Source organism: Canis aureus, chromosome 16, assembly GCF_053574225.1.
Source record: "Canis aureus isolate CA01 chromosome 16, VMU_Caureus_v.1.0, whole genome shotgun sequence".
NCBI classification, from domain to species: Eukaryota; Metazoa; Chordata; class Mammalia; order Carnivora; family Canidae; genus Canis; species Canis aureus.
The window spans coordinates 24,070,317-24,095,310 of NC_135626.1; the positions used below are offsets into that span (position 1 = coordinate 24,070,317).

Here is a 24,994-nt window from a genome sequence, read left to right on the forward strand (position 1 = left end):
AATTTTAATTATACAGGAATAAATGGAAATTATTCTACCTATCTTCCTTTTATAAATCACCACTGGTATATATTCTAGACATTTTTTTACACCCTCATATGTGGGTTATGAATGCATACATAATCATATATAAAGGATTTTTTAAAGTATTTTATTTATTTGAGAGACAGACAGTGAATACAAGTGAGGGGAGGAGTAGAGGGAGAGGGACAAGCAGATCCCACACTCAGCTCAGAGCCTGACATGGGGGCTAGATCCCATGACCCTAAGATCATGACCTGAGCTGAAATTGAGAGTCGGATGCTTAACTGACTGAGCCACCCAGGTGCCCCATAAACATATAGTTTTATTTTGTTTTTGACCTATATAGGATTGTCTTATATTGAACCATATGAAAATGCCAATATTCAACAATTTTTTTTTTAAACCTACAAAAAAAGGCACTTTCTTTTGGTTCAACCTAATGCTACAGATAGTTACTACTTTTTTTTTCCCCACCTAATAGTATGTCTTTAAGACCTTTCTATTTTACTACTTTTGGACCTACCAATGACAGTATTTGGAGAGAGATATTGAGAATGCAAGCAGGAGGAGGGACGGAAGAAGAGGAAGAGAGAGAATCCCAGGCAGACTCTGTGCTAAGCACGGAGCCCAACACAGAGCTCCAGATCATGACCTGAGCTGAAATCAAGAGTATGTCACTTAACTGACTGAGCCACCCAGGTGCCCTCAATGACAGCATTCTTGAAGAAGATGCCAGTTTTCTCCTTCCCTGTAAATACTACTCTTATTTCCATTTTTCTCTTTGTTATTGAAGGCAGCGGAGGAAGTTGGATATCCAGTAATGATCAAGGCCTCAGAAGGAGGAGGAGGGAAAGGAATCAGAAAAGTCAACAATGCAGATGATTTCCCTAACCTCTTCAGACAGGTAGAATACAACTTGTTTTTGTTTGTTTGAATTTACATGTATATCAGAGATACATGATTTAACTCACACTATATATACAAACTATTATGTTGTACCAAAAACTAATATGATGTTGTATGTCAATTATACCTTGGTAGAATAAAAGATAATAATAATGAATTATAATTTGGATGCTCAGAAAATATTTAATTTTTAATTTTGTCTGTAAGCACTCTGGTGTTTCTCTCTACTTCCTATCTGCTTATTAGAAATGTCTAGTTCAGTTTAAGGTTTTATTTGATAAGGTAACTCAAACAATATTCTCTTGTATATAAAAGTGCTCATTTTCTCAGAGAGCTCTTCCCTATATGGTACATGTGGTTCATAGGACTTTATAGTGATAGGGAAGAGTCAAAATGCCCTTCTAATTTTTGTGTTCTTCTTCTGCTGGCACTGTAATAAAGGATGTGGTTACCTCCTGATTTGGATGGTCTTGGCTTGGCCAGACTTGGGCTCTTTGATTGACTTTACCTCACTTTAAGTTCTTATTGGCTGCGGGCTCCTGAGTTTCTGCTATGTGTACCATCTACTTGGTCAACTCAGCAGTTTATACCCTGGTCTGTGCTGCATGGCCACCACACCCTGCCTGGCATCGGAACCCTATGGCAGATCTACATTCTATAACTGAGGGTGGCTTGGAAAGCTAAAACTCAAATCCCTCTCTAAGCCTCTGATTTAAAGCTGAGTGGTATGGCCATATTGCAAGTTAGTTGTGGAGGCCAAAAAAAATACTGTCTTTGAGAGACAAAAGGTTCTTCTTCCCTGCCCTAGAGCTACCCTCACAGACTTGACTCACTTTTTTTCTCCTACGAGAAAAAGAGGAATCAGAAAAAAGGAAAATTGGGACATATTCTGGCCTTTCACTTTCCTAGTTTTCCACTGTTTTAATTTTTTCCAGCATTTTTTACTTTGTACTGTCTTTTACTGGTATCTCTAGCCAACTTCTGTTTACCCTCTTTTTTTTTTTTTTTAAAGATTTTATTCATTTATTCATGAGAGACACAGAGAGAGAGGCAGAGACAGAGGCAGAGGGAGAAGCAGGCTCTATGCGCGGAGCCCAATGTGGGACTCGATCCTGGGACTCCAGGATCACGCCCTGGGCCAAAGGCAGATGCTCAAACCACTGAGCCATCCAGGCATTCCTACCCTCTTTTTTTAACCATTAACGGCAAACTGAAAAAGGTGATAAAGGTATTGTTTTGCTGCATTATCCTATTTTGAATGTTAGAATTCAAATATTAACCTTCTTTTTCTTTGCATTCCTTTTGTAGTTTACCTAATTTCATAGGTAAATCAATGCCTCATGGGGGTCAAAGAAAAGCTCCTTTGCTTTTAGAAGCAAAAGAAAAAGCTTGTTAAATTTTTAAAAATGTAATTCCTTTAGATATTTCAAGACTACTTATACTGTGACTCAAATAGTTGAAGAATCTAGATCACTAAGATTAGGAAGTTTTCTGTGAAAGTCCTCAAGTTCCAATAATGATTAACTAAATAACAAACCAATCCTCCCTTTGAGAACAAGCTAGAAAATCTGGGAAAGTTTTTTTTTTTTTTTTTTTTTTAATTTTTAAACTATTTTAAGGCATTAGAGACCTTTCAAGACAGTAAAGAATTATAATGGCGCTAAGGTATAGGAGAAGAAGGAAACCCAACGAAGTGGCATTTGAGGCCACTTTTTCCATAGAGATATCTTCTGATTTGAAAAGGAGCAGTTGGGCAGCCCCCGTGGCGTAGCAGTTTAGCACCACCTTCGGCCCAGGGCATGATCCTGGAGACCCGGGATCGAGTCCCACGTCAGGCTTCCTGTGTGGAGCCTGATTCTCCCTCTGCCTGTGTCTCTGCCTCTCTCTCTCTCTGTGCCTCTAATAAATAAATAAAATCTTAAAAAAAAAAAAAAAAAAAGAAAGAAAAGGAGCAGTTGAAAAGCTGATTAGTTTTCAACAGTCTTATAAGACTAAAAGGCTAAACTTAACCTTTAAGATTTGGTAAGGAGGGAAGTTCCTAAAACTTCCCACATTTTAGATTGGGATCTTGAAGGAACTACACCTAAGAGTAAAAAACTAGAAACAGACCAACTCTCACAGGGACTAAATCTCAGCTTCAAAATAATCAACCTTTGATTCAGGGAAAGGGCTCAAGTATTGCTGGTGTTGCTAGCCACTAGAAAGAAATGCAAATATAATAATATCTAGAACCTCAAATTACTTCTATTTATTTTTCAAATGCAGTATCAAATAGCGATTTCAAAGTAAACGGGTATACCAAATTACGTGACTGAAAATCAAGAAAAATAGAAGTCAGTTTTAAACAGATCTGCAGAGTTTAGATAATGGATCTATCAGACAAGGATTTTAAAGTAACTACTTAATGTATTCAAGGAAATTAAAGACAAAATTGAGAATTTTGTCAGGAAACTGGAACCTGTGAAGAAGAAACAAATTCTAGAACTGAAAATACAAATAAAACTAAGAAGTCAATGGAGTTTAATAGCATATTAGATACAGTTGAAGAGAGAATTAGTGACTGGAACATAGCTCAGAAGAAAATTCAGACTGAAGCGTGAAGAGACAAAAGGATGAAAAATACAGAAAAGAGCATGTAAGAGGTTATTTGCAAAGATGACCATGATAACTTCTCCCATCTTTCTATACAGACCCCTATGATTTTTGCCTCTCTTCTCATCAAGAAAGACTGTCTTTTTTTCCCATTCTTTGAATTTTGGCTAGCCTTGTGACTTTGTTTTAAACAAGAGAATGTAGCAGAAATGGTGTGTAAGTTCAAGTCTAAACCCCAAGTGGTCTTGTAATTTCTGCCCTTGCCCGACTGACAAGTAAAGAAACCAGTCTAGCCTTTTGGAGAAAGAGAGGCCACATGAAGTAGAGATGAGTTGTCCTAGCTGAGACTTCCTAGACCTACATGTTGACAGCACCACATTTGAGATGTGCAAATGAGACCCTACTAGACCATCCAACCCCAGTCAAACTGGCAGATGACTACAACTGCATGAGTAGCTCCTGGGCAAGATCAGAAGAACTACCCAACTGTGCCCTGCTCAAATTGCTGTAAGCGAATAAAATAAAATAGTCGGTGTCCTAAGTAAATAAATTTTTGGTGGATTGTTAGGCATCAATGGGTAACTGCCACAGAAATTGATACCCAAAGGTATGATGCTGTTATAACAAAAAAGTAAAATATGTGACATGGCTTTAAGACTAGCTTATAGGTGGAGGCTGAAAAAAAATGATGAGATTGTTAATGAAGGCTGGAGGAATGTTGAATAAATTGTTAGTGGAGGCTGGATAGGCAATGAGGGAATTGTTAGTAGTCTGAATAAAAGATCAATATGTGTTCTGTAATGATGGAACAATTGCCTGAGTTAACTTTGAAGATAGAGAATGTATTTAAAGAAGTCATGGGCCTAGTTAAGGAAATGTCTAGACAAAGTATTGAAAGCATCTGTTAAATCCTTCTGGTTACTTATGCTAGGGAACTGTAAGAGAGAGGTGAGCTAATCAAGGTGTCTCAAACTTGTTAAGTTTGAAAATATAACTTTTTCTCATTCCCAGTCTCTACCTAGCAGAAAGATCCTCAAAGTAAAAATTGACCTCAGGGTAACAGCTAAGTCAAGAATACCTATGAGAGCCTTTAAGGTCTCAGAAATATTTAAGACACTATACCTGGTAGATTACCCTCTTGGTTAATAGGAAAGAGCTTCAGAGAACACTTAAAGGTGTTGTCCCACCAGCAGCCTGATGTACCCAAAGTATAGATACATCTGTGCAGAAAAGTTACAGATGTTTCTTTTGGGACAAGGATTAAATCCCCCAGTGTGATTCATAGGAAACCTACAACATTTTCAAGAAACTTATACTTAGGACTACACCAAAGGGTCCAGAAGGAACAGAGGTAGTTCAAACTTCAAAGAGGCTCCTGCGTCTTCAACTTTCTATAAACAGGAAGCAGACTGAGAAAGCTATTCAGCTATAAACATCAGTCATTTCTAATAGAAAGAACAGAGCCAAGAGCCCAGATCGCAGAGCTTAATGCAGAGGAGAGTCATGGATTAGGAAAATCACTCCCCAGGAGCTGAACAAGACCCTAAAAAAATTTCCCTGCCGCTAGAGTCATGGTATCTGAGATTCACCCATCTGGATTTCAGAATTGCTATGGAGCAGTGACTGCTGTGTACTTCCCATCCTCTCTTCTTTGAACAGGAATATCTTTTACAGTCATCCTTTCCCCTTTTCATCATTAAATGTTGGGGGTGTTGGGGCACATAACATGTCTTTTTAGTTCCCAGATTGTTGGATCAAGAAAAACTGCACCTGAGGAGCTGCACCCAAGGTGTCTCATTTGCATCTGGACACGATTCATGAGAAAATGGACGTCAAGCCTGATGCCTTGACTGGATGACTTTGGGGGTCTTGGGAGGGGGTGAGTCTATTTTGCATGTGGGAGGTATATGAATTATTGTGGCCAGAGGGTGGACCATAGTAAATTGTTTGCAGAGATGGCCGCAATAACTCCTCCCATCCTTGTATGTATATCCTTTTGTAGTGTGATTGCCTTTCCTCTGATCAAGAGGTGGCATCTCTTTTCCCAACCCCTGAGTCTTAGCTGGCCCTGTGGATTGCTTAAACCATTAGAATGTGGCAAAAGTGGTGTCGTGTAAATTCTAGAGCTTGTGAAGTCTTGCAGCTTCTGCCTTCACCCTCTTGGAGCACTGCATTGAAGAAACCTGATCTAGCCCATTGGAGGATGAGAGTCCACAAGCTATAGAGATGAACTGTTTGAGTCAGGGCTCCCTGGACCTACAAGCCAAAAGTCAACACAAATCACCAGACATTTGATGAGACCATTTAGCCCCAGTTGAACTACCAGATGATGATATGCACACAAGTGACCCCAGGCAAGACCAGAGGAAGAACTGCCCAAATGAGGATAGTTCATGAGGAATTAAGATGGTAGATGTCCTGAGCAACCCACCGAGTCTTGGGGAGATTGCTACCTACCAGCAGAAAAGACCTATGGGATACAGTGAAATTATCTAACATCATGCACTTTTGAATCTCAGAGGAGAGAGAGAATGGAACAGAAGCAATATTTGAAGAAATCATGGAGCATAAACAGTATTTGAAGAGATAATGGTTAAGAATTATCCTGAACTTACAAAAGATAGAAACACAGATTTAAAAAAATACTATGAGCCCCATAGGACAAATACAGAGAAAACTACATCTAAGATTATCAGAATAACTGCTACCTCACCCCCCTAAAAAAAGAAAGAAAATCTCAAAGTGGCTGTAAAAAGACTACTTTCAAAGGAGTAACAATATGATAGCTGACATCTCAGTAGAAGCAGTGGAAGCCAGAAAACATTGGATTACTTTTAAAAGTGCTGTAAGAAAATAACTGCCAGTGTAAAACTCTATCTCCAGTGGTAGTGTGCCTCAAAACTGAAGATCCACATCCTTTGACTACAACACCATCCATGATGCAGTGTGAACCAGGAAAGCAGCTAGTCTGGAGCAAGTTGTACATTTGGCTATCTGCAGTTGATGGCAGTATTTTACCCTTTTGTGGGATTTGTTTGTGTGTGTCTTTTCAAACTATTTTGTTTTTCACTTTTGTAATACTGGAAGTCACTAAGTAATATTGGTTATATAACTAAGAATGTAGTATCTTAAAAATAGATGAGGGCATGAGCTATCTTTTATTCATTTCTGTATTGCTACTAATTCACATGGTCCCTGACACTTCTAGGCATCTGCCTGTTGAAATCGAAGCAACTTAACAGGTTAGAAAAAATGCTTACCACTTAAGAATTTGTTTTATTTCCTTTTAATATAGGTTCAAGCTGAAGTCCCTGGATCTCCTATATTTGTGATGAGACTAGCCAAACAATCTCGTCATCTGGAGGTACAGATCTTAGCAGATCAATATGGCAATGCTATCTCTCTCTTTGGTCGTGACTGCTCTGTACAGCGCAGGCATCAGAAGATTATTGAGGAAGCACCTGCTGCTATTGCTACTCCAGCAGTATTTGAACATATGGAACAGGTGTGTATATGAAAAGCTATAATATTTGTTTTCTTACACAGGACTACTACTCATTCAATTCATCTGCCAGTTTGAGAATAGCAGAATTTCAGGCAGTGGTTCTAGATAATTGATAAGATTATATCCCTTTCCTAAAGGAAAAATAATTCTACTGTTCTCCCTCTACGCATTTCAGGCTCTCAATTAGTTAATGCTTTTTTTTAAAAAATATTTTATTTATTTGACAGTGAGTGAGTGAGAACACAAAAGCAGAGGGAGCAGCAGACAGTAGGAGAAGTAGCCTCCCAGCAGGAGCAGGGAGTCCAATGTGGGTCTTGTTCCCAGGACCCCAGGATCATGACCTGAGTGGAAGGCAGATGCTTAACCAACTGAGCCACCCAGGCGCCCCTAGTTAACACTTTTGAAAAAAATTAGTGTACTATTTTGACTAGGGCTAAAGAAAAGAAATGTTTGGGGATTTTTAATCTTACTGTTTAATTTTTTTTAGATTTCATTTATTAGAGTGTGCACATGCACAAGTGTGGGGACAGGCAGAGGGAGAGAATCTTAAGCAGACTTAGCGCAGAGCACAGATCCCAATATGGGGCTTTATCCCATGACCGTGAGATCATGACCTGAGCTGAAACCAGGATTGTATGCTTTTTTTTTTTTTTTAAAGATTTTATTTATTTATTCATGAGAGACAGAAAGAGAGAGAGGCAGAGACACAGGCAGAGGGAGAAGCAGGCTCCATGCAGGGAGCCCCACGTGGGACTCGATCCTAGGTCTCCAGGATCATGCCCTGGGCTGAAGGTGGCGCTAAACCGCTGAGCCACCAGGGCTGCCCAGGAGTTGTATGCTTAACCAACTGAGCCATCCAGGTGCCCCTGATTTTTTTTTTTTTTTTTTTTTTTGAAACAAGCTCATAATAAGCAGGTAGTTCCATTTTCTAGTTGATTATCTTTGAGTCTTCAAATGTATTTATTCAAATCCATTCTCTTAAAAGGTCCACTAAGCATCTTTCAAGTTTATATGTTCTATATTTTTGTGTAGAAATGGATCTTTAACAGTCATGCAGGGTCCTGTGGAAACAGTTGTAGTTTAGGGGTCTCAACATGGTCTTTTCTGGAATAGTGACTGAGTCTTCATCTTAATGGAAATCTATTTCCCATCTCTTCTGAATTTCAAACAAGCTAAATACATGATCATCTGTGTTGGAAGTTTAATTCCTACATTGCGTGAATTTATTAAGAATCATTCTTTAACTTTTATAATAAAGAGGCCTCCAAAATACAGTGGCTTAAATAAGGTATAAGTTCTCTTTCTCATTCTCACAGTCATTGAGAGATGAACTGGTACCAGAGACCCAGGCTTATTGCTGTGCCATTCACTAGGAAAGAAGTCAGCCAACTACAGCTTGTTAGCCAAATCCAACCTATTAACTTTCTTTGTAAATAAAAAGTTATTGGGTCACAGCCATGCTAATTTATTTATGTTTGATTTGGCTGCTTAATCACTGCAATAATGTTGTTGCATGTTGTGGCAAAACTATATAGGCCACAGAGCTGAAAATAATTACTATCTGGTCCTTTAATGAAAATGTTTTCCAACCCTTGCCCTAGGGTGTTATTATCTCATGATTAAAGCTTTCTCATAAGATTAGGTTCATATTGTAGCCTGTGGGAGGGGGAGAGAAAGGACTAGGAGGGCAAGCATATAAAAATGTGATCCAGAAGTTACCCACATTACTTCTGTTCATGTTCTGTTGGGCAGAATTTAGTTACACAATCACACCTAGTTATAAGATGTTAGGAATTATAGTCACTAACTGGGTGGCCATATACTCAGCTGAAATTCAGGAAATGCTATTACTAGATGAATGACACACAGAAAAATCATTGGAGGGCATTTAATAATCTGCCTCAATCTGCTTCTCTAGCTACCCATAATCCTTTCATACCCTTTTTCTTACTCTTACTTTTTCACTAATATACTTAGTCTTTCCCCAAAGGAGACAGCCCAAAGTCCCATCCAATTACTACAGTCAGCTCAGACTCCAGGATCTTTAGATAACATACAGTTCTTTGCATTAAATGTTCATGTGGCTTTCCATGAGCCAGTGGCCTAAAATACAAGATATCTACCCCTGGTCAATCCTCCCTCCATCATATACCCAATATACAGTGGTGGAATACGAACACGATAACTCCCATTTGGAAAAAAAGAAGAATGAAAAAATAAGTGATAATAATTGGTCTGTAGCAGTTACCAGATCCTTCTAGGCAGGAAGTGTGATCATTTCAGTTTGCCCTCTGACTGCCTCTGATTCTGCTCTCTGGCAGTAATCCCTTAATCCCTTGCCCACCATCCCTGAAGTACCTGGCTTTGTTCCCTGTGAAGTTCTTCCTCATTGAATTTTCTTTGTGATTGGGCCTTGGAGACTATGTCTTCTTTGGCAGAGCTGGTGCAAGAATGGGACCACAAATATTACTCTAGTTATCAATCACAGGCTTTTCAAAGGCCAGGTTTGTGGTATATTTAGAAATACAATTCCTTCAAAACTTAATTAAGCTTCTAGACTGTTTGCTTCTAGTCTGCTTCAGGTAGGAGTAATCATACTCCAAGATTTCTAGATACAATAGGCTTTCTTCTATTCGTGGATCTTTGATACTGAGTTGCTTCAGAGTAAGAATCTAATCTGGTTTTGGGGTATAAAAGCAGTTTTTTTTTCACGTTCTTACTTTTTCTAACTTTTTCTTAGGGCTTACTTGGTGTATCATCTGCCTTCCAAGTTATTGTGGAAGACAGTTTACCAAATATGTGTGTGTGTGTGTGTGTGTGTGTGTGTGTGTGTGTGTGTGTGTGTTTTAACGATTTTATTTATTTATTTGAGAGAGAGAGAAGATGAGTGAGGGAGAGAGAGAGAGAGAGAGAGCATGAGCAGGGGGAGGGGCAGAGGGAGAAGGAGAAGCAAACTCCCCACTGAGTAGGAAGCCCGATGAGGGGCTTGATCTCAGGACTCTGGGATCATGACATGAGCCAAAGGCAGACACTTAACCAACTAAGCCACCCAGGTGCCCCTAAATGATTTGTTATGCCAAACAATGAGGTTACAACCTTTTCAGTTTGAAGTATTTGTTTCCTTGCTACTCACTACACTGTTGCTAAGCTAGCATCCCATTTTTAAGTTTTTAAAATAATAGCATCCTACTTGAATTTTATAATTTCTGTATTAATGAATATTCAGGGTAAGCGGTTTAATAAAGCGATCCAAAAAATAAAATGACCTCAGATGAGATAGAAGTTTATCTTTCCTTCCCCATGATAATCTGAGGTTAGCTCTCCAGGGTTGATAGGACAGTTCTGCTTTTTTGAGGCCATCTGGCAATTCAGGTTCTTTCTGTTTTGTTCTACCATTCTAGTATGTTCTCATCTGCATGGTAGAAACTGGTTTGAACTATTGTGACTGTGTTGCAGGGCACAGAAGGGGAAAATCTACGAATAGAGGATAAGTAGTTTCCTTTCCAAAACCTGATTCAGGGCTTATGCATATTATTCAGTAATGCTGACATTACATATGTCAAAACTGAGTCACTAGCTATATGAGAGGTTAGAAAATCTAGTCTATAGTTGGATAGCCATGTTTCTATGAAGATTACTAGGAATACTAAAACTGGGGCATGCTGAGTAGTCTGCCACAGCGTGTTTTTTTGCCTGCATACACTTATACCTGAGAGGGTAAGGTTGCTTGTGATCCCAAGTGAGAAACAGTTTTCCCCTAGATCTGGATTGAGTTGGCTGTCCATGTCTTAGGGGCCTTGTGTAATAATCAGGGAAGGTGAAATTTACTCTTAGGTGTCTAAAAGCCTTCAGTGGCTCTTATAAATGGTGGATACTTGTGTTGGGAGAGAGGGAGAAACTATAGTGGTCCATCAGCTGGTCAGGGTGGGATACTTATGTTGATTTATCTTTCTTCGAGTGTGCTGTGAAACTTGCCAAAATGGTTGGTTATGTGAGTGCTGGGACTGTGGAATACCTCTACAGCCAGGATGGAAGCTTCTACTTTCTGGAACTGAACCCTCGGCTACAGGTGGAACACCCTTGTACAGAGATGGTGGCTGATGTCAACCTCCCTGCAGCACAACTCCAGGTGAGTTACCCTGATCTTGGCTAAGAGAGTTGCCTGCAGAAGTTCCAAATGTCCTGAGATGCCTGAGAAACGGGTTTAACCAGTATCTGATAAGAGAAAACTCCTCCTCCTATCTGAGTCTCATCTAATGTTCATCTCGTGCTGTATGGGTCATGATGTGTAGGTTGCTTTTCCTGATGTGGTACAAATCTAGTAATACTATCATATTTTTTTAACCAGACACGTATGATAGCAACTATCATATCTTAGAAAGAAAATTTTAAAATAATATACGTTATTCAACTAATTCAATTGTAGGGACGCCTGGGTAGCTCAGTGGTTGAGCATCTGCCTTTGGCTCCAGGCATGATCCCAGGTCCAGGGATCAAGGCCCACATTAAGCTCCCTGCGAGGAGCCTGCTTCTTCCTCTGTCTATGTCTCTGCCTTTCTCTCTGTGTCTTTCATGAATAAATCTTTAAAAAAACAATAATTCATTTGTAAAATACCTCACAACTTTGTAACTGTCGTCTACTCCTTTTTACTTGTGTCCTGAATTGAAGCAATTCCACATCAGAATGGTGGTCAAAGTTTTTCCTGGCAAGACTGTGGCAGCACATGTTTATTGTTGTAATGTTTAAAGTGCTAGTTATCAATCTTATTTTCTCCATTTCACCCAGGAAACAAATGTTATGGGAGGCAGTGATGGCTAATAATGAGGTTTGATATTATTTGTATCTAACATGTTCTTTGCCCACATTGGGAACTCTTTCTGGGTTCCATTGAATACAAAAAATTTATTTACTTTCTTCATGGTTTGTGGGAATAATTATGAAATAATAGAGGTTCCTCTCTCTAATTAAGTCATAGGACTTTTTAGCTGTCTGGACTTCTTCTTGAATAGCCATTTACACTGACTCCTCCCTTATATATTTTAATTCTGCTCCCTTAATGGAGAAATGTCAATAGAACTATAACTTAGGGTTACTTACTCAATTATTGTAGAATATAGGCTATAGTAGAAATAGAATGTTTTAGGTGGTGCTACTAAAATGAAAAGTCTTGTAGGTAATTTGATAGCCTCCACATTTTAAGGAAGGTACCCATGAAAAATAAGTGATGTTTTTCCTTTTAGATTGCCATGGGGATCCCTCTGTACAGAATCAAGGATATTCGTATGATGTATGGGGTATCTCCCTGGGGTGATGCTCCCATTGATTTTGAAAATTCTGCTCACGTTCCTTGCCCAAGGGGCCATGTTATTGCCGCTCGGATCACTAGTGAAAATCCAGATGAGGTAACCCATCACAAAAGGTTTACACTTTTTTTTTTCTTGTGAACTTTAATATTAACATGGTATCTGAAGGCCTACTTCTGAAATATCTTGGGACTTCTTCTGGAGAGGGAAATTTATAGAAGTCTCCTCAGAGCAGACAAAAAGTGATCATTGCTCTGTTGGCCATTTAATTCAACTTTAGTCATTATAGAGTCCTCATTGAATCTGTAGCACTGAATGTTGGCTCTTGAGCCTTTCTGATTTTTGTGCATCATTTCTGCTTTCATATGTGATAAATACACAGCCTAAACAATCAATATATAAATGTTCTCTTCCTAGGAAATATAATTATGGTTTCTCATATTCTTTATTCTCTAACAGGTTTTTTTCTTTTTTTTTTCTTTCCCAACAGGGTTTTAAGCCCAGCTCAGGAACAGTTCAGGAACTGAATTTCCGTAGCAATAAGAATGTTTGGGGTTATTTCAGTGTTGCTGCTGCAGGGGGCCTTCATGAATTTGCTGATTCTCAGTTTGGTCATTGCTTCTCCTGGGGAGAAAACAGAGAGGAAGCAATTTCGTGAGTATAATAACATTTGATTGCATTAAAAAAATTTTGTGTTAATCTTCAGTGAAAGCATGAGCTTGAGAATGGGAATCATTTCTCTGCTACAAAAGTACTGATAGGGACAATGTTTTGGAAGAAATATATCTTCAATTGTACTTGCATTCATGTTGTGTTAAATTATGCAGTGTTTGGCAGATGATTTTTTGTTTGTTCTGAATCTTTTCAAGTATTTTTACTTCCAAGTATTTTTGATAAATGTATAAAATGGATTGCTTTAAAGAAATCACATTTTTCCATAGAAACAGTACTGTTTTGGGGAGGAGATAGATTCTTTTTTTTTTTTTTTTTTTTTTTTGCAGTTTTATATCCTTTATTTGACAATCAGTGGCTAGTTCTTATCCACATTAATTGTAGATTTTTGAAAGTTGTGACAAATACATAGGTTAAAATATATGGAGCTCATTTGGTGAATCTTCATCCAATGTCTTTTGGACAACCACACACAGATATGGTATGGAACATTCCTTATTCCTTTGGGCCAATCAGCTTTGTTGAGCCTACTGTCAATGTGCACTTGAGTTCCCATCGAGGAGATAGATTCTTGATGAAGAGCTGGGCACCATATAAAATCATACATAAGATCTGCTATTTGTCATCAGAATAAAGGTTTGGCTGTAAATGTCCTACAGCCATTTAAAATAATAAAGTTAAACTGATTGTTACATGAAAAAACATGACATAAGGGAACTGTCCACATTGTTTACATAAGAACTGTCCACATTGTTTACATAAGAGTCTTCAATGTGCTATGAAATATACACACAGCTTGTACACATATAACTGCTGTATCATGTCTTAATATTCTATTAAACATAAGCATTGATCATTAATTTTTATTTTATTATTTATCTTATTAATTAAATATAAAATATTAAAAGCAGTTTCGTTTGCCCGAAAAGTAAGGCTCTAGGAGGTAATTTTATTTATTTATTTTTTATTTTTTTTTATTTTTTTAATTTTTTATTTATTTACTTATGATAGTCACAGAGAGAGAGAGAGGCAGAGACACAGGCAGAGGGAGAAGCAGGCTCCATGCACCGGGAGCCTGATATGGGATTCGATCCCGGGTCTCCAGGATCGCGCCCTGGGCCAAAGGCAGGCGCCAAACCGCTGCGCCACCCAGGGATCCCGGTAATTTTACACTAAAGATATTTTAGAATATTTATCAAAAATTGAATTAGTAAAAAAAAAAAATTGAACTAGTACTTCCTACTTTTTAATTGTTTATTTTCTCTTATCAGGCATTTATAACCATTTCTTTGACCTTTGAACTGTACACAGAGCCTGTGTTTTCAACAGCTATTTATTTATAATGTTGGTTTTTTAATAATGTATTTAGTAGTATGGAACTCCTAATTTTTCTCTATTTTGTCCTCTACTATTCTTCCCATTTATTCAAAACTATAAGTAAAGTTTTTCAGAATTAAAGCAATGCTACCAGAAAAACTATCTGCTATAAAGTTGCCCTTTCCTTTTGCAGCCATATCCTGCTTTGCCAAAGCAAAGGAAGAGAAAGTTTACATTAGAGCATGCAAATCTGTGGCTTTCCAGCTAGTCACAGCCAAGATGTGTTTTGATTGTCTTGCAGAGTGTTAATTTTTTAAAAATTGGGAGACTGAAATAGATACATGGATTTCTGCTTTCCTTAAAAGTGGAATGATAATGACAATATACTGGTTTTGTATTCTACTTGGCAAAAGTTAACTGAAGCTTTGTGTGGCTGCTGCTTTTAGAGGAAACATGAACTCTCTCATTCATCCAGTCCCCACTCATTCCGCCTCACTCATTTACATTCCCAGAGGGGCCTCTGTTGGTATTTAGGTGTCCAGTCCTGACTAGGGAGACCACTGAGTATTTTCTATAGGCCATGTCCTATAATCTGGTTCAGAAGCCTTGTTCCTTACGTCCTTACCTGATCTGTACGTTCCTCTATAGTGTAAAGCTAACTAGGCTAACTTTTAGGATATTAAAAATATGGTCTCGGGCTCCTGGGTGGCTTAGTTGGTTGAATGTCCGACTTGGTTTCTGCTCAGGTCATGATCTCAGGGTAGTGAAATCGAGTCCCATATCAGGCACTGCACTCAGTGGGGAGTCTGCTTAAGATTCTTTCCCCTTCACTCTCTCTCTCCCTCTGATCTTCCCTGCCCCTCATGCTTGCACACAGGTGAGTGTGCATTCTCTCTCTCATGAATAAAAATCTTTAAAAAAAATACATGGTCTCCATAATAAGCTTACTTTTTTTTTTAAGATTTTATTTATTTATTCATGAGATACACAGAGAGAGAGGCAGAGACACAGGCAGAGGGAGAAGCAGGAATGTGGGAGCCTGATGTAGGACTTGATTCCAGGACCCTGGGATCACGACCTGAGCTGAAGGCATGCACTCAACTGCTGAGCCACCCAGGTGTCTCAATAAGCTTGCTTCTTGACAGCATGCCAGAAATTCATTCTTCAACTCAGTTTGTTTTTTCTTTCTGTATAACATTAGATCTATGTTCTTTAGCTTGGTGTCCACATTCTTGTCCTCCAGAATAACCTCAATCCCCATTTTCAACATTATTTCCCATAGATGATAATCCAGATATAATACAAGAACAGGAGCATGTCTGCCTTGTTGCTGCTGTATTCCCCCAACATAGTATGTGCTTAGTCAATATTTGTTCATAAATGGCTCTGCCACTGGTTCCTGTCCTCATATCCTCTGCTTCAATCATAATGTCCCTGAACACAACCCATGGTTTTGTCCGTCTTTCCCTTTGTCCTCACTGTTTCCTCTATCTATTCTTTCTTTTGCTACACTCATCAGATTTTTTTAAATATCTGTTGGTAATGGCAATATAGTGAGGACCAAATAGAGTCTGTCTTAATGGACTATAAGTGAAGAAAATCCATATAGCAAGTGCTGTCTGTGATAGTGGGGTTATATAAATGTGTTACAGGAACTCATAGCTGAGTCTGCTGACTCAGTCTAGAGAGGCTCAGGGAAGGTTTCCCATGAGAAAGTGACATCTAGACTAGCAGCTGAGAAGCATATATGAATAAGCCAGGCCAGGAGGGTATGGAAAGGGGAGTGGAGGTGGGAAACAGAATAATGCTCTAGGCTGAGGGAATGCCTGTGTCATTAGAATGATATTCCTGTCACGGTCATAATCCTACCTAGACTTTATCCCATGTCAGATTCCACATTCTTCATGAACCCATCGGGAGGTGGATTTCCTACCTTCCTAAAACTACTCCAGCACTTTGCTTCTATCACTACTCACATTTATGATATTCTGCTGTGTATTTTGAAAGTGGTTATTATATCTCTGTTATGTCTCCCTTATGAGTCTAGTATGTGTCTTAAGTCTGTGAGGTGTCTAATTAAATATTTGTGGAAGTAAGGACCTGCCCTGTGCAAGATAGACACTGGGCAGAAATACACAGGAAAAAAATTATAGTATTTGAAATTTTGTTAATATTAGATCATTTTACACTTAATTGGGAAATAATAAAAATAATGAGCAGTTCCTTCCAAAGATGTCTAAAATGCATCTTAAAAAAAATACTCTCACGTGTAGGGTACCTGACTGTACCAAGCCAGTTGCTTCATTGAATGGGAGCCTAATTAAGGCATTAACACTTGTCACAATGTATCAAACAGTATACTTAAATATATTTTATTACTTGTAAAATATGCTTTAATAAAATAAAGTGTAAGGAGGGGAAAATTACGTCCTAATCCTAGTTAGCCAGGAATGATGGAAACCTGGTATGTGAAAACTGGGAGTGGTTCGCGCATAATTTGTCCCGGACTCCACATAACGAAATATCTGTGACTTGCTGATGCTCGTATATGGTACTATCAGTAAGAGCTCCTAAGTATACTGACCTCCAGATTCTCTTGTCTGGAGTGCACATGGATGAGCACACCTGTGTGTGCACCATCACTTGTTTGGAGAGCTGGCTCTTCCTTCAGTCCTAAGACTCCAAAGGATTAAAACAGTTTTTAAAATGATTGAAAAACATGAGACTGTTCACTGCTGAAACAGATCTGCTTCTCTTCCTCTCCCAGAAACATGGTGGTGGCTTTGAAGGAGCTGTCTATTCGGGGTGACTTTCGAACCACAGTTGAATACCTCATCAAATTGTTGGAGACTGAAAGCTTTCAGTTGAATAGAATTGACACCGGCTGGCTGGACAGACTGATAGCAGAGAAAGTACAGGTGCATATCTCCCCACTTGCAAACAGCTTTGGGATTGGGTTTTTATGGGCTTGTGGTGTGACCAGTCCATGTCACTAGACAAAATGTATTTGATTCTACTGTAACTGATGCTTGATCTACTGGGAAAAACCTAGGAGTCTGTGTAATTTTAGTACCGTAGAGTTCTTGTGCCCGTGTTTACCTGGTCATTTTATGGGTTCTAGTATTACTTTCTGGAGTGTATTTGAAGAGAGGCATCTAGGGATTGAAATACTTTTGTCCCCATTCGATGTTAAGTCAGCTTCAGAGTTACCAACTCTGTCTACCAGGTGCTGATGAGAGGGGTCTCATTTATTAATTTCATCTTTTGTTTTATTTTAAAAGATTTTATTTATTTATTCATGAGAGACACACACACACAGAGGCAGAGATATGGGCAGAGGGAGAAGCAGGCTTCATGTAAGAAGCCCGATGCGGGACTTGATCCGGAATGTTGGTATCCCGCCCTGAGCTGAAGGCAGATGCTCAACCGCTGAGCCACCCAGGCGTCCTGAGAGGGGTCTCATTTAAATCAGTAGTTCCCCCTTATTCCTGAATCACTGGGCTTTTCTTAAAAGATTTTGTATAAAAATCATCAGATTCATCTAAATTATCCAGAGGTCCAAAGTTTGATTATATACCATTTTTCTTTGAGATTATCAGTAGATAATTTCTTACAACAAAATCTTGTTTTTGAGTTCCTCTTTGATTGTTTCAGTGGAAATCTTAGGGAGAATAGAGAGAAAGGTATCTTTCATCTCTATTCAGATTCTTTTTTTTTTCTTTTAAACATTTATTCATTCATTGGAGAGAGAGAGAGAGAGAGAGAGAGAACACAAGTGGGAGAGGCAGAGAGAGGGAGAGAGAATCTCAAGCAGACTCTACGCTGAGCACGGAGCCCAGTGTAGGGCTTGATCTTGTGACCCTGAGATCACAACCTGAGCTGAAACTGAGATTTGGACACTTTAACCAATTGCACCACCCAGGCACCCTTACCTCTATTCAAATTCTAAAAGTAAATGTGTTTTTATCTATGAGCTGAGCAGTAAGGATGGAGGTTCTCAGTGCTAGCTGTTTCTTCAGAGGAAATTTGGACCTGATTTAAATTGAGGAGCCATGGTGCCAAGTGACCATGCTTTTGATCTGTCCTCTTTTTCTTTCAGGCAGAGCGACCTGACACCATGTTGGGAGTTGTTTGTGGGGCTCTCCATGTGGCAGATGTGAGCCTACGGAATAGCATCTCTAACTTCCTTCATTCTTTAGAAAGGTAAGCTTTGTTTCTTTAGGCAAGCTAACCAGTAGTACTGGTTCAAAGATCCATTTATTTTTCTCTCTATTCCTGGCAGCTTGTGAGTGCTACTTGTTATTCAGTCACTGTGGAGGCAGGGGAGAGAAAAGATAATGGGAGGTTTTTTGTTTTTGTTTTTGTTTTTAAGATTTACTTATTTATTTTAGAGAGAGAAATAGCAAGCAGGGGGAACAGAGAGAGAGGGAGAGAATCTTAAGCAGACTCCCCGCTGAGCACAGCCAGCCCACTGTGGAGCTCGATCTCATGACCCTGAGATCATGACCTGAGCCAAAACCAAGAGTTGGATGTTCAACTGACTGAGCCACCCAGGTGCCCAGAAAGGGTTGTTTTTTAAAAACAGTTGCAGCTAAAGTAAGCATTCTCTCCTGTACAAGCATAAAATCTCTCTAAACCCACCCTGGTGATGAATATCTGGTGTTTCTCTTTAGCATCAAACCCTGGATATTTCATATATTACCTGCAACACCTTTCAGAAATTCATAATTGAGGCTGATATTCAAGATGACCTCATGAGTCTTGCAAGTAGAGGATCAGACTTTATGGGGCTAAACTAATTTCTAACTCTGGTTCAGGAGACTAAGCCTTGCCTTTGAGTCCCTGGAGGAACGGTCCAAGGGGCTATTCATTTCATAATTCATGTATCAATTCTTCTTTAAAGTTCTTAAAGCACTTTAATCACAGGCACTTTATTTCCTTCTGTGCTGTTAGACTTATATCAGCTTTCTTTTAAGGTGTCTGAAAGGAAGAAACAAAATTTAAAAAATTGAACTGAGATTACAGTTGTTCAAGATAAATATCTTTCATTGTGTTGCTTTCCTGCACTAAAACCATCAGCAGCTCACATTACCCTTGTGTGTTAAGTCTTAATCACCCAGAGTGACTTTCAACTCCCTGTATACTTTGGCCCCTTTTTACCAGTCCAGTTTTATTTACATCTGTCCCTCAACATGCAGTCTCTAACCTAATTAAATGACTTCCCTAGTAGTGTACAACTGTGTCATGCGTAATCTCCTATGCAAGCTTCCCCTCCATCTTTTAAATGTTAGTTATTTTTAAATTTATTTATAAAATTTATATTTGGAAATAATTTGATTTAAAGAAGAGTGACGGGATCCCTGGGTGGCTCAGCGGTTTGGTGCCTGCCTTCGGCCCAGGGCATGATCCTGGAGTCCCAAGATCGAGTTCCACCTCGGGCTCCCTGCGTGGAGCCTGCTTCTCCCTCTGCCTGTGTCTCTGCCTCTCTCTCTGTGTCTATCATGAATAAATAAATAAAATCTTAAAAAATAAATAAAGAAAGAAGAGTGGCATGAATAGTACAAACAACTTCTATTTATTCTATGCCCAGATTCACCAGTTTTTAACATCTTGCCTCACTTGCCTCATCATTCCCTCTTTCTCTTGTCAAAAGTCTGTCTTGATATTGTTTCCGTCCTTGGCAATGTCCTTCCTTTTCACCTGAATTCAGCCATGGCCTAGTGTCTTTTTTTTTTCTTTGACTACCCCAAATGAAGTTCCAGCTGATAGCAGTATTTGAGGGTTGATTTTACAGGGGCATTTCTCTCTTTTTTTTTTTGGTTTTAATTTAATTAACTAATTAATTTTTAAAGGTTTTATTTATTTATTCATGAGAGACACGCAGAGAGGCAGAAACATAGGCAGAGGGAGAAGCAGGCTCCCCACAGGGAGCCTGATGCTAGACTCAATCCCAGGACCCCAGGATCACGACCTGAGCCAAAGGCAGACACACAACCACTGAGCCACCCAGGTATTCAAGTTTTAATTTTATCTATTTCTAATAACAAGTAATATATTCACATGGTTCAAAGTTCACAAGGCCCAGAACAGTAGTGAAAAATTTCCTTTTACCTCTATTTTTTGACCACCTAATTTTTTTTTCCTATAGTCAACCCATGTTGCCAGTTTCTTCAGTACCCATCAAGACATATTGTAAGTTTATATAAGCATGTACACATAATATTTATTTCTTCCCACTCCTTAGTTTTTAAAAAACACAGTTGCTAGCATACTCTGAAACTGTTCACAATTTTGCTTGCTTTTTTCACTTAACAGTACATTTTGGAGAGTAGTTCATATTAGTACATAAAAGCCTTCATCTTTCAGGGTGACTGGCTGGCCCAGTTGGTAGAGCATGCAACTCTTGATCTTGCGTTTGTGACTTCAAGCGTCATGTTGGGTATAAAGATTATCAATAAGTAAAAAACACATACATAAAAATCTTCGCCTTTCTTTTTAATGACTGTATAATATTTCATTCTGGGGCTTTTTCATAATTCATGTATCAATTCTTTACTGATGATCCTTTAGGTTATTTCCAGTCTTGATATTCCAGGAAGCACTATATATATATATATATATATATATATATATATGGCTATATAAAGCTATATAAAACCTTTGAGATTTCCTTATAAACTTCTGGAACTTTCTAGAAGTTAATGTGACTCACATTGTTGTTCTTTCAGGGGTCAAGTCCTTCCTGCTCATACACTTCTGAATACAGTAGATGTTGAACTTATCTATGGGGGAGTCAAATATGTACTTAAGGTATGCCGAACCCACTGAAGACTACACCTTACTTTTTTGTCTTTCTTTGTTAGCATGCTTTCTTCAGGTCAAGAGATGAAGGAAATGTTTGTTTTACTACAGGGCAGGGTATTAGTGAAATTAATATTGCCTGAAGCAGTATTTGACGATTCTGTGAAGATGTTTTAGTGTTCTTCTATGTCACATTGAAGAATAACCAGACTAGGGAGAAGATTTAAAGTCACTCTGTTAGCTTGCAGTAGGACTGAGCCATGCCCACAAGACATTGATGCGAAGAGCACCTTCTTTGAGAGATCTTTCTTACCTATATCTTTGAGGTACTGAAACTTTTTCTAGGGCTGCACCTGGAAGGGACACACTGACTTGTCCCTTCTGGTTTTCATTCTCTGCAGGTGACTCGGCAGTCCCCCAACTCCTATGTGGTGATCATGAATGGTTCATGCGTAGAAGTAGATGTGCATCGGCTCAGTGATGGAGGGTTACTCCTGTCCTATGATGGCAGCAGTTACACCACATACATGAAGGAAGAAGTGGATAGGTAAGGGAGCTTTGTGAGGTCCACTTGCTGGTCATTGTGTCCATCTTTCATCAGTCGCTAGTTCTTGGGCTGTTTTAAGGTCATAAAGTACCCTAAAAGGGTATTTTTTAAGTAATAAGAATAGTACATGTACTTAAAAATCTCAAGAGCACAAATGTTTACAGTTAAAAACATTGTCTCTGCCACAATGAAAAATAAGTTCCCTCTTTTTAAGCAACCACTCTTAACAGTTTGTTTTTACAGAAGTTTTATATATAAATACTATTTATAGATATGTACATACTGTGTTTTTCTTGTGAATACATTCACAAATAAAAACCTTTAGATACTGTTCTGTACTTTTTCTTTAACATAGATTATGCCATTCAGTGTTATTGTGACAGTGAAACTAACACGTATAAAGTGCTTAGAACATTGCTTGGGACATAGTAAGGGTTCAGGTAATGTTAGGTATTATATCATCATTTTCATGTTTGTTTTTTTAAGTAGAGATGTCTATTCTTTTTTAATGATCATACAGTATTCCACTGTATAGATGTACTATAATTTATTTAATCCGACTCTTACTGAAGGAAGTCTTGGTTATTTGCATTGTCAACAAAGGTGGAGTGAGTGTTCTGTGTGTTTGTGTGTATATAGAACAAAGTTTCCAGTTTTGACAAGGGGAGTGTGTGTTGTGTTTTTGTTTTGTTTATGATTGACATCATTTTACCATTCTATTTTACAACCCAAGGTACTTTATTGGCTTACGTATTCCTACTTCTCTCCTAGATATCGTATCACAATTGGCAATAAGACCTGTGTGTTTGAGAAGGAAAATGACCCTTCAGTGTTACGCTCACCTTCTGCTGGGAAGTTAATCCAGTACATTGTGGAGGATGGAGGCCATGTGTTTGCTGGCCAGTGCTATGCTGAAATTGAGGTCAGGGTGGTGATGGGGCTCTTGGGGCATGGGAGGGAAAGTAGGAAAAGTGTCTGCTGAGATGGAATAGGACTGAAGAGTAATAGAAAAGAAATAGAAGGTAGAAAGTGAAGAGCATTAGCATTAATTGCTTTTATTGGTTTATGAGTACAGTTTTAAAAACAAAAAGCTTAAAGTTTTTCTTTGACAGGTGAGTAACTCTTCCTCCAAAGACAGATACTGGCAACAGCGCTTACTGCATGCCAGGAATCATGCTAAGTTCTTTACTGATGGTCCTTTAGGAAACAAATAGGATAGGTGGACAAGTGATGAAATATGACTCCTGAGAGAGCTAAGTGCAGAGTGCAGGGGGCCACCTAACTCAGATTGGAGTGCAGCTGGTGGATGTGGACAGTAGGGTAGGGCTCTTGAGAGAGAGAGGACTTTGATCTTACTTTTGGAAGATAGATAGTAATATACCTGGGGGAAGAAGGGCAGGGTGAATGTTTAAAGAGAAGAACAGCGTGTACAAAGGCACAGAAGAAGGAGAGTATAGTATATTTCAGGAGCTGCAAGCACATATTCGTATTGTTTGAGAACAGACTAAGAGTTAATGGGAATTGGCCAACAAAGATGCTAAATAAGTAATCAGAACCTCAGATCATGAAGCACCTCACAAGACGTACTAAGATACTGAAACTGTCCTGGAGGCAGTGAGGAGTCACTGAAGGATTTTGTACAGAAGAGTGATACAATGAGATTTGGGCTCTAGAATGATTGTATTTAGTGACCTCATTGGCAATGTAGAGCGTGTAGGGAATTCTTTTGGAGGTGTTTCAAGACCCTAGGCCAGATATGATGAGGGCCTAAATGAAAGAGATGACAAGAGAGGAAGATTTCTGAAAGAGGTTTAGAAGAGCTACTTGGCTGGGCTTGGTAATTGGTGGATAAAGGAGAAAGAGGAGTAAAAACTGACCCTCAGGTTTTAGTGTGGGAATCTTAGGTGCCTAGGCCGAACACCTAGATCTGCAGGCTAAATTGTTCGTCAGTTCTAAGCATTAAAAAGTAAAACACAAACTATGGAAAAATTAGTTTAAACATTAGAAACAGGAAATGTCAGTGGCTGTCATCCCTAAAGCTGGATCCTGAGAGATTTTCTAATTGCCTTCCTTGTACTTTCTTGGAGGTTTTAGGTTTTACATCTTTCTGGATTGAATTAGAGATAGTGTGACTTAGATGTTGAGGGGAAAAAAACTAGCCTTTTAAAATCATTCATCCGTGTAAAGAAAAGGTAAACTCTAATTTGATTTTTCATTATAGGTGATGAAGATGGTAATGACCTTAACAGCTGCAGAGTCTGGCTGTATCCATTATGTCAAACGGCCTGGAGCAGCTCTTGACCCTGGCTGTGTAATAGCCAAAATGCAGTTGGACAACCCCAGCAAGGTCCAACAGGTGAGTAGGAAGGTACTTTTAAATATTGCTCTCCAAGAGCTGATTACATGGCAGGAGCAGTCTGGAGGGTCAGATGATTCCAATGGTTAGTTTGCCGTTTTTTTCTTAAGTTTCTTCCCCTTGATCTCATTCCTTGTATTTGTGCCTATAGTGTTCTGGAACTAGACTTGGTAAGAATTACTATGATAGTAAGATTCTGTGATTTCCTCATGATGCTTCCTCCACTGACTTCTCTCCTTGTAGCTGGGAATGAAAGAGATGTCTTGGTTTTGAATGATGAATCTAAGTTGCAGTGGTGTGTGTGTCACCTGAATAGAAGGTAGTGGATGACTTGATCTCTCATTGGGGTTGACAGGCTGAGCTTCACACAGGTAGTCTGCCACGGATCCAGAGCACTGCACTCAGAGGCGAGAAGCTCCATCGAGTGTTCCACTATGTCCTGGATAATCTGGTCAACGTAATGAATGGATACTGCCTTCCAGATCCTTTTTTTAGCAGCAGGGTATGAATCTCTTCTCTTGGGGAAAGGATGTACAGATAGGGTGGGTACCTGTTCTCCAAGATAGTTTATTTTATTTATTTCTTTTAAAGATTTCATTTATTCATGAGAGACAGACAGAGATAGAGAGAGAGAGAGGGGCAGAGACACAGGCAGAGGGAGAAGCAGGCTCCATGCAGGGAGCCCGATGTGTGGGACTCGATTCCAGGTCTCCAGGATCATGCCCTGGGCTGAAGGCAGCGCTAAACCGCTGAGCCACCCGGGCTGCCCTCCAAGATAGTTTAAAAGTCACATAAGGATTTCTTTAGAGGGAGGGAAAGAAAGCTGTTTGGCCCGAAACTCCCCTTTATTTATGGGATTTGAAGTCTTTAAATCCGTGGTTCTTACCTGTGTTACTGACTCACATTTAAGTGGGATTTACAACTAGAGAATAAGGGCAGTATTAGATGCCTATATTACAGTATCACAGTA

At 39.0% G+C, this 24,994-nt stretch overlaps 1 protein-coding gene across 16 annotated transcripts in view; it reads left to right on the plus strand.

Moving 5' to 3' along the window:
• ACACA (acetyl-CoA carboxylase alpha) overlaps positions 1-24,994 on the plus strand; it is a 283,732-nt gene that overhangs the window by 106,100 nt on the left and 152,638 nt on the right. For all 16 annotated transcript variants that reach the window (XM_077852292.1, XM_077852296.1, XM_077852303.1 and 13 more), the window contains 12 exons: positions 818-928; positions 6,818-7,027; positions 10,986-11,156; positions 12,269-12,430; positions 12,822-12,985; positions 17,088-17,238; positions 18,420-18,523; positions 21,049-21,130; positions 21,523-21,668; positions 22,440-22,590; positions 23,890-24,024; positions 24,380-24,526. In XM_077852292.1, coding sequence (XP_077708418.1) covers positions 818-928; positions 6,818-7,027; positions 10,986-11,156; positions 12,269-12,430; positions 12,822-12,985; positions 17,088-17,238; positions 18,420-18,523; positions 21,049-21,130; positions 21,523-21,668; positions 22,440-22,590; positions 23,890-24,024; positions 24,380-24,526 — 1,734 coding nt within the window. The remainder of the gene's footprint in view (positions 1-817; positions 929-6,817; positions 7,028-10,985; positions 11,157-12,268; positions 12,431-12,821; positions 12,986-17,087; positions 17,239-18,419; positions 18,524-21,048; positions 21,131-21,522; positions 21,669-22,439; positions 22,591-23,889; positions 24,025-24,379; positions 24,527-24,994) is intronic.